Here is a 9,799-nt window from a genome sequence, read left to right as displayed (position 1 = left end):
ATAATATAATATAATATAATATAATATAATATAATATAATATAATATAATATAATATAATATAATATAATATAATATATTTTTCAATTGCTAGAAATTCAACAAAAAAAAGTCAAAAAATAAAATAAATAAATAAACTCATATAACTGAGATTTTAAAAGGGAAGGTTTGCAAAAACCAGGGGTGTCATATAATATAATATAATATAATATAATATAATATAATACAGATTCCACAAAAATGTAAATAAATAAATAAATAAATAAATAAGAAGCACTGTTTTCAACATTGATTGTAATAAGACATGTTTCTTGATCACCAAATCAGCATATACATTTTTTTTTATGAAGGATCCTGCAACACTGAAGTAATCTGAAAGTTCAGATTTGCAATCAATTACATTCTAAAATAGATTAAAATAGAAAACAGTTCTTTTAAATTGTGATAGTATTTCACAATATTACAGTTCTTACTGAATTTTTGATCAAACAAATGCAGCCTTGGTGAGCATAAAAAACTTCCAAAAAAATCTTACCAACCCCAAACTTTTGAATGGTAGCGTATTCTAAATATAATTTATAAGTTGTATTTGCACATGTCAACAGGCACATAAATGTCTAGTGAATTTGTCAACTGTCAAATGCAACTGGACTTTATATTAGATTAGGAAGGCCACTCAATCTGAGCTGCTTCAACAGAGTTCGAGCTCATTTTCACAGCCAAGGCTTCTTTGGTCATTTCATTTATAACCTTTTTCCCTGCACATGGATTGTTTAGGTTCTCAAGGCTGTTTGACTCTCACAGTGTGCCGGCAGCTCAAAGCCCAACACAAACTACCAAACCAATAACCCTGGCCTAACTGGGGCACGGGCCCGATGTAATCGAACCAGTGACTCACAAAAGCACCTCGCCAGACGGTTTTCACATGTCGCTCAGGAGGTTAATGGAAAAGAACTCGACTGAAAGGAGAACAAGAGAACAAGCTTACAGCCGTCCGCACATTCATAAGAGGTTTGTTGAGTAAAACCACTCAATATCTTGCAAGTCGAAGACATTATCTATCCGTCCTTCACTTGGAGGAGTCCGTGGATGGTATGTTTGGTTTATGGAGACAATATAATGAACCAAACTCTTCACATCTGGAAAAGATGAGCAGCGTAAGCAGCATCTGATATCTCACTTTAGGTAAAGAAGCTCAGGGTGGTCTTCAAGCAGTGCGTTCATCATCTAACATGTAAATAACTGTATTATGCAAGTGAATAGCCTCATTTTAGACCAAAGTGCAGCTTTCGTAGCGTTTTGTGCGAGGTAACAGTAGAGTTCAGCTCATCATTAAAACATACATCAATGTAATTCCAGGCCTATTCATGCGCAACAACGGCAGGCAACCTTTTCAAAGAGCCAGACCATGAGAGCTAATGAAGTGCTAAATGTGGAGAGCAAACTTCATTTTCATATGTAAATATTCAAAGGTTGCGGGGCGAGGGCAGACATATTTTCTCTGGAACAACGTTGAGGAGAGGAAGAGAAAGAGAAAAGCATTCTGGGAGGCACTCGATTGTGTGCGGGGCTTTTTTCTTCGTTGTGTCGCTGTGTGATGGTGAAGCTTCAAACAATTAGAGCCAATTAAAAGGTATCGAGTCGAAACAAACCCAGTGGGGAGGGCTTCAGTGTAAATACCACAGATCCTTCTCATGCACGTTCCTCTGTGAAAAGCCAAGTGGTTCCTCTCATTTGTATTCCGAGTGAGAAATGCGAGGAAGGGTTTCTACAGAGCCAAGTGGCATTGTATTACCGGCCGCATTTGCCTAAAGTTACAAGATGTGCTTTGACGAGCTGCCATTGTACGAGGAAGAGGTTCTCTCTAGGTCTGAAAGGCTTCTAGTTCTCTCTGGGCCAAGAAGGCCATGCTTGGAAAAACAAAACAAACAAAAAAACCTTTAAAAAGATGTGAAAAGAGAACATGGGGTCGCTTGGTTTAAGGGTCACATTGAAAGCGCTGTGGAGAATTGAGCAGGGAGGTTTGTGGCAGATCAGTAAAGCAAATTAGCAGCGAAGGGAGGGGAACAGTAGCCTTTTTTAATTCTGTACTTGTCAATGTAGAATTAATATGGTTGACTCATCATGTAACACGAGTCAAAAGTGCATTTTCACAGCTTAACAGCAATGGTTCACTCAAAAATAAACATTTTGTCAAATGGAAATTTTATATAATGCACTGCTTGCTATTTTCCACACAAATAAATAAAGCTTTCAAGCTTTAAAAAGTTTGTGAAAGCACCATTAGGTTACATAAAACTTGTTCATACAACTTGTGTGCTGCATTTTAAGTCTTCTGAAGCTACATAATATTTTTGTTGGACCATACCAACATTTAATTTGTTATTTACATATAAACAAACTATATAAGTCAGTGAGTTGAAGACCGAATTAGTCTGATTCATAAATGAATCATTCAGACTTGTTTTGTGAACAGAAACATCCGAATCATTGAAGTGACTCAAAAGAATGCTTTGCTCACATATTTAACATCTGTATTCTGGTGGACTATCATTTTAAATAAAGTGTGTAAGAAGTCAGAGTGCAGGTATAACTTTCTCTTCTCTGCTTCAAATTACAACTCCAAAAACAATTCAAAAGCACAAAACGCTTGAAACAAAAAAGGGGAAATTGAATTTCAATAAATATGAAGGAAGTAAGAAAAGAGGGCGCCCCCTTTGCCATGACCTCAAGAGCCGCTAAACGCAGCTGTCAAAGGTAGCAGGGCCTGCTGCGAAAAACTTAACGAGTGACTTAGCATAATGTGGGGTCTGCTTTTGAACCTGACCCACCACGAGTGCTTTGGCATGAGATTATATTCACCAAGTTACAGCAGCAGAGAATAGGATGCAAAACCTTGTTGTTCATGTGCACCTTTAGACCTTGCTGGAAAGAGATGTGAGAATATACTCAGCAAAGTATATTCACATTCAAACACATTCAAATCTCTCAAAAGAAACATGCTTTCATACAGTGCCTTGTGGTCACAAACACCAATGCAATCCATATTTCCCCATACACTACCATTCAAAAGTATCTCATACTCACCAAGGCTGCATTTGTTGGATCCAAAATACAGTTCAAAACAGTAATTTTTGTGAATTATTTTTACGATTGAAAATAACTGTTTTCTAACATATTTTAAAAGGTAATTTAATTTGTGATGACAACGCTGAATTTCAGCAGCCATTACTCCAGTCCTTCAGAAATCATTCTAATAGTGCGTAAGAAACATATTTTACTGTTATCAATGTTGAAAACAGCTGCTTAATATTTTTGTGGAATCTCTTATACATTTTTTTCAGGGATCTTTAATGAATTGAAAGTTCAAAAGACCAGAATTTAAAAAAATAATAATTTAGTGATAAATAACTATACTAAAATGTATTTGAAATACTTTTATTTCATGCTAAGTATACTACAAATACATTTACAAATTTATGTACTTAAAATACCCTGCAATTGCACTTAAAGTTTACTAAACTGGTATTCTTAAAGTCTGCTAAATTTTAACAAATAATTTTGTACTTAATGCACTTTAAGTGTGTGTAAGTAGTGCTGAAGTCCAACTAAAGATGAACTGAAGTATATTTGATTGTGCTAAAGTGGAACTATTGCAAGTATACATCAGGTACACTTTAAGTATCTTGCATTTAAAGACTGATATTATACAAAGATCATACAATCCCCATCAATACTGACATTAAAACACATTTTTAGGCTTAATATTAAGAAACGTATGGAAGCCCGTTTCCGCCACTGAATAATAATAAAAAAAAAAGGTAATTGCGACTTTTTATCTCACAATTCTGACTTTTTTTTCCACAGAATTTTGAGATATAAACTCGCAATTGTGAGTTATAAAGTTAGAATTGCATGATATAAACTCGCAATTGCGAGTTAAAGTCCAATTTTGAGGGGGGAAAAAGACTGATATGTTCTCAGAATTGCGAGTTTATCTCTCACAATTCTGAGAAAAAAAGTCAGAATTGTGAGATATAAACTCGCAATTGCGAGTTATAAAGTCAGAATTGCATGATATAAACTCGCAATTGCGAGTTATAAAGTCAGAATTGCATGATATAAACTCGCAATTGCGAGTTAAAGTCCAATTTTGAGGGGGGAAAAAGACTGATATGTTCTCAGAATTGCGAGTTTATCTCTCACAATTCTGAGAAAAAAAGTCAGAATTTTGAGTTTATATCTCGCAGTTCCGAGAAAAAAAGTCAGAATTGCGAGTTTGTATCACGCAGTTCTGAGAAAAAAAGTCAGAATTGCGAGTTTGTATCACGCAATTCTGAGAAAAAAAGTCAGAATTGTGAGATAAAAAGTCGCAATTAACTCTTTTATTTTTTATTCAGTGGCGGAAACGGGCTTCCATAGAAATGTGCATTGTGCACAAGTAGTACTCCAAATGATGTTGAATTATAATTTTTATATCCGTAAGTCTTGAGCGATATGTCAGAAAAACAAGTTAATAGATTTGAACAATACTTAGTATGACATAAATGTATTTTTAAATATATTACTTTTTACTAGGGAATGTGTCTTTAGTGTCACTTTTGATCACTTTAATTAACACATTCTTGCTGAATAACAGTATTTATTTCTTAAAAAAAAAAAAAAAACCAACTTACTAATCTCAAACTTTTAAAAGGCAGTGTACATTACATACTTAATCTTACATAAAATATGTTTTTGTTGCTAGCATGCACCACATTAGTGCACTGTTCTTCTCATTATTGTAAAAATGATGTGTTGAGCCTTAATGATGTGACCTTGAGGTATATTACACACAAAAAAAAAAATATTTGAAAAAACTGATTTAGCACATACCCAGAACCTCCATGGGAACCTCAGGCCCCTGACTGGTGTCCGCCCCGGTGTCTGCACTCTTTGTTGACTCTATTAACACAGAGAGAGGAGAAACCGAGAGAATATTCTGAACATGATGGCCATTAAAACAGAAACGAGGTTAAAAGAGCTTCCAAAGAAGCAACACTATACACAGCTCTAGTTTTAAAGTGAGTATGTCACATAGTTTGCTGTTCCTTCCAAACTGTCCATGGTTTTTCTTCTCTCTCTTTTTTCTTTTGTTTAATATGCATTAAAGCACCTAAATTCTATGTGCCTTTTTAATGGATTTTGTGCACCTTTGCAAGGAGAGAGATGTGTGCGAGAGACAAAATGAATAGGCATGAGCAAAACAAAACTGCCATTATCAAATATAAGCTCTGCATCCTGTGCCTCAGCACTCTTCACATTCGTTGTGATTTATCCTGCCTCCATATTCCTCACACACTCCCCTGACCCCCCCGTCTGGAGGGCCGTGGGAGGGACGAGCTGGCTGATCAAAAGAAGATCTTCAAAGCCACAGTGTGAGAGCCGTGCTCCTTCCGGCTTATTTGAGCAGGACTCCTCTTCTCCTGCATTCTCCCTGCTTTGATGCTAACAGGGTTGTGGGCCATAGGTGACTACATAATGGAGAGCACACACAATGCATTCTGGGTGCTCTGCCGGGGTACAAATGACAGCCGTATCAGGTGTGTTTGAAGTCCAGGGTCCATCAGCAGATGGTTGTGGTGGCTGAAGAGGGTTTGTGAGAGTCATATTTATGTGTGAATTCATACAATGGTGGCGCCTCTGCCTGAAAGCGGTTATATGGCTTGGTTTCCATCAAGCCTGTCCTCTAACAAAAGTTTAACATGGACAACAAATTACTTTAGCATTAACAATTGTGTGTTCCATTTACCAGAAGATTTTTTCGTTAAATGTTGATACTTATTTCTATATATATATATGGACTGAGTGGTATAAAGCATACCACCACTGGACTCTGGAGCAGTGGAAACATGTTTTGTAGAGTGACGAAACTGACACGGAAGAGAAGAAATTGTTGAATAAAGTCGTTCTTTATGTTTTCTTTGTGTAGCTTCATAAAATTAAGGTTGAACCACTGATGTCACTTGGACTATTTTAACAATGTCCTTACTACCTTTCTGGGCCTTGAAAATGTCAGTTGCTTCGCTGTCTATGCAGGGTCAGAAAGCTCTTGGATTTCATCAAAAAATATCTTAATTTGTGTTCTGAAGAGAACGAAGGTCTTATGGGTTTGGAACGACATGAGGGTGAGTAATTAATGACAGAATTTTCATTTTTGGGTGAACTATCCCTTCAAAATACTGTGCATGTTGTTCTTGTCTTTGTGTTATTTAATCTGTCCTGCTCCAAAGCAAAGTGCTAGGACAGTTTTGGGGCAGGATGTAGACACAGCGCTAGAATATTCTGGGTCTTTCAAGGACCGCTACAATATTTGTGCCCAGGGCAATAGCTAATTGTGCTGTGATAAGCCCTAGCCACAGGCTGACAGAAGCTCTCTGAGCTTTGCCTTCACATCCACAATCTCCCCTGGCACACAAACAGAACAGAGAGTCACATTTAAACAGCCAATTAAAAAGGCCGTTGCCTCCACCTGTCTCTCCACCATGTAAATCCTCTATGGATGGCGGATCAGAGGAGCTACCCAACAGGGGTCCATCGAGAGGAGAGTCACAATGGAGAGAGGAAGTGTGACCTCGCTCAAGTGATTCTACTAAAAACAGACACCTTGAGTGGTCAAAGTTTCCCATTTCACGCAACAGAAACTTATAACTTTTACAAACAACTTATTATTTTCTACATAATCATGGTTTTCGTGACCCTGGACCACAAAACCAGTCTTAAGTGTCAATTTTTCAAAATTGAGATTTATACATCATATGCTGAATAAAAAAGCTTTCCATTGATGTATCAAATATACCCCAGCGACTTAAGACTGGTTTTGTGCTCCAGGGTCACATATAACTTCTACAAGCACTATAATAACTCCTAATTATAAATAAAAAATAAAAATAAATTATATATAATCAATTATTATAAATGCATTACTATCAATTAAATAATTATTAAGTTTACAAAGAAACAAATGAAATAAATATTTTCTCCTTCTCTACTTTTATGAATTGCACTTGTGCTCTAGCTTGTGTGCTAAACTAGCTTATACTTTAAATCTGGCATTGTAAACTGCAAATATTATTGACTTTTATGAGAAACTGCTTGCGATGCTCCACAATAGGTCGCTTTGCATAAAAGCATCTCCTAAATAAATAAATGCATTAAAGTTACATTAGGGAACAATCTTTTTTAGATATATTTAGCTACAACTGGCACAAAAACAATAAGGGGTTTTTGAATGAAGGAACAATTTAAATTAGTGTGACAGCAATAAATGAACAGATAAATTCAAGCTAAATATAAAATAAAATAAAAAATGAATACACTTTAATTCATAAGTCAGTCAAAAACAGTTGCATATAACCAAATATTTGAATTTATAAAAAGAGAAATTATTTTTTTTAAATGAATTCATTTGCATGAACTGTTTGAATGAACAGATTCACTAGAATGAATCAGACCTGCTAAAGAATGTAACAAAAATTCAATGCTTAGTCGCACTACACTGCCTCTCAGTGGAAAAATCAGGTCATTACTGGAAAAGCTACACTTAAAAAAAAAAAAGAAAACAGCTTTGTCATGTTATTGAAAAATAAATATAGCCTAGCTACTCCTCAACGATGGGGAAAAAACTGAGGGAAGTTGAGAATAGGCCAACAAATCAAATGATGTCAATGATAAACAAAAAAAGACAAAATGGTGTCTAATGATGACTAAATATTAGCAGTTGGCAAATGCAGCTCCCTTTGTCGTTGGGTGGGTTTTGCTGAACTGAGAAGCTAGAAATGTGCAGGGCTTCAACACAAGCAACAGATGGCCACAGCGGATACTGTTGGGTTTCTGCCTCAGGGCCACATTCTCCAGGAGGCTGCGAGCGACTAGGATGCCATCACTATCGCGGTCTTGAAAACTCAATAGTTAATACACAAGAAACAAAAACCCAGGAGATCCAAACCCGGGCAACGTTACATGGAGAATCCTGCGGGTGTAGCTTCAAGAAGTAAACAAATAAATAAGTGAGCATAGCCCTTGAATAAACAATGATTTCTTTTGATGATTTCCTGAGTGAATATAAATTCTTATCGGAGGGGCAAAAGAATGGCTATGAGAATGGGTGCCGTGTGATCTCACTACGGTGGATGGAAGACAGGAAATGATGAATATTGACTGCTATCCAAGAGTTAAGCTGGCAAACTACTCCACTTTAGCCTAACCATGACATCAGACAGAAAACAAAGGATTGGAGAGAGTAAAAGAACAAATAAAATAAAAAAATGTCCAAAATGAAAACTCTGAGCTGTCTTCTTCTCGCTGAGAAACACTGATTGCCCACTGTGCTTGAGAACAAAAGACAATGGGAATGAAAGTGTGTGTTCTGCCTCTCTTTCAGTTTTGTCTTCTCTCAAGTTTTTCCTCACACAACATTGGCTTTAATAATTCTAAGACCTGAAACCAACTTTACGCCATGTAAGCATGTGCAAGCAAATGTTTCTAGCTACAGAAGCTCGAGTTCTGCTCTAGCACAATAGAAAAGTAACTTGCGAAAACTTGAAACTGCTTCAAACTGTCAAATGTTAGCTCCATAAATAATTACACACCCAGTTTAATGTAACAGACATGTGAAGATAACTATCAAGTGTAAACACATGCAGCCAATGACCAATGGACTACCAAAAATAAGGAGGATTTCCAGATACAAACAGAAACCAAACACACAATATATAAGGCCTGAATAATCACTACAAAGTGCCCTTAAAGTGCTGATTGCAGCATTAGTTGTACTATGTGGAATTAATTATATTTCAGTTTTGTTTAATGGTGACACTAAAATTAGTGCTTAAGAAACATCACTTAACACTCAAAAATATCTTTAGTACGTGATGTAACTATACAATATACACAAGTGAGATGTTCTAGAATTCTCTCATTATAATCAACAAAGGTATTTATTGTGTACATATTACATATTATATATACTGTATTATGTTATAGGGATGCACAATTAATCAATATAACCGAAATCACAATATGGTTTATCAAATTGCAAAGTCTGCAATGATTTTGCAATTTGATAATGCCAAGTCAAGTCACCGTCATTTATATAGCACTTTTTACAATGCAGATCAAAGTGTCAAAGCAGCTTTACAGTATTATAAAAGAGAAATAGTGTGAGAAATTAGAAGTGTTTATCAACAAAAGAGAACCTTTAAAGGCTCCCTGTGGTTTTCCATCAAAATAAAAATAAATCCATAAATAACACTGTAATTTTACAGTTTTAAATGTAAAATAATAATACTATTACTAACATTACTAATTACAAAATATTTCTATAACAGACTTATTCATAGGTACCTTCAGGCTAAGAGAACTTTGTTTAATTTATGAATCTTATCGAGTCAACCATACAGGGCCGGTCGAGGGGAAAAGCCTGTGAACAAGTCGAACGTGAGATCCACTTTGAGCACAATTTCAAAAAGTAAACAAGCCTAGGCACTTTACTGAGCAAAAAATTTGATGTTTTTAATATTGATGCAGACTTTCGAAACAAGCCTCTCGAGCTGAGGGCTCCTTATTTGTGTTACTTGCTTCCATGTAAGTCAGTCATTTAGCAGAATCAGATGCTTTTATTCAGAAGCCAATCCCATGCTAACACATGCAGAACCATTAGACTTTTATAAGTTACACAAGCTGACACACCTGCTTAAAATTGGCAGCAGTGCCCTAATGACCACGTGCCAACAGCATTCAGAAACACTCGGCTGAGGTGT

At 36.0% G+C, this 9,799-nt stretch overlaps 1 protein-coding gene across 1 annotated transcript in view; it reads right to left on the bottom strand.

Moving 5' to 3' along the window:
• Positions 1-9,799, bottom strand: part of LOC107705404 (histone-binding protein N1/N2-like) — a 154,804-nt gene that overhangs the window by 5,712 nt on the left and 139,293 nt on the right. The window contains exon 11 of the mRNA XM_016508680.1: positions 4,875-4,943. Coding sequence (XP_016364166.1) covers positions 4,875-4,943 — 69 coding nt within the window. The remainder of the gene's footprint in view (positions 1-4,874; positions 4,944-9,799) is intronic.

The sequence above is a fragment of the Sinocyclocheilus rhinocerous genome, unplaced genomic scaffold, assembly GCF_001515625.1.
Source record: "Sinocyclocheilus rhinocerous isolate Xijiao unplaced genomic scaffold, SAMN03320098_v1.1 scaffold564, whole genome shotgun sequence".
NCBI classification, from domain to species: Eukaryota; Metazoa; Chordata; class Actinopteri; order Cypriniformes; family Cyprinidae; genus Sinocyclocheilus; species Sinocyclocheilus rhinocerous.
This window is presented reverse-complemented; position numbering and strand designations above follow the sequence as displayed.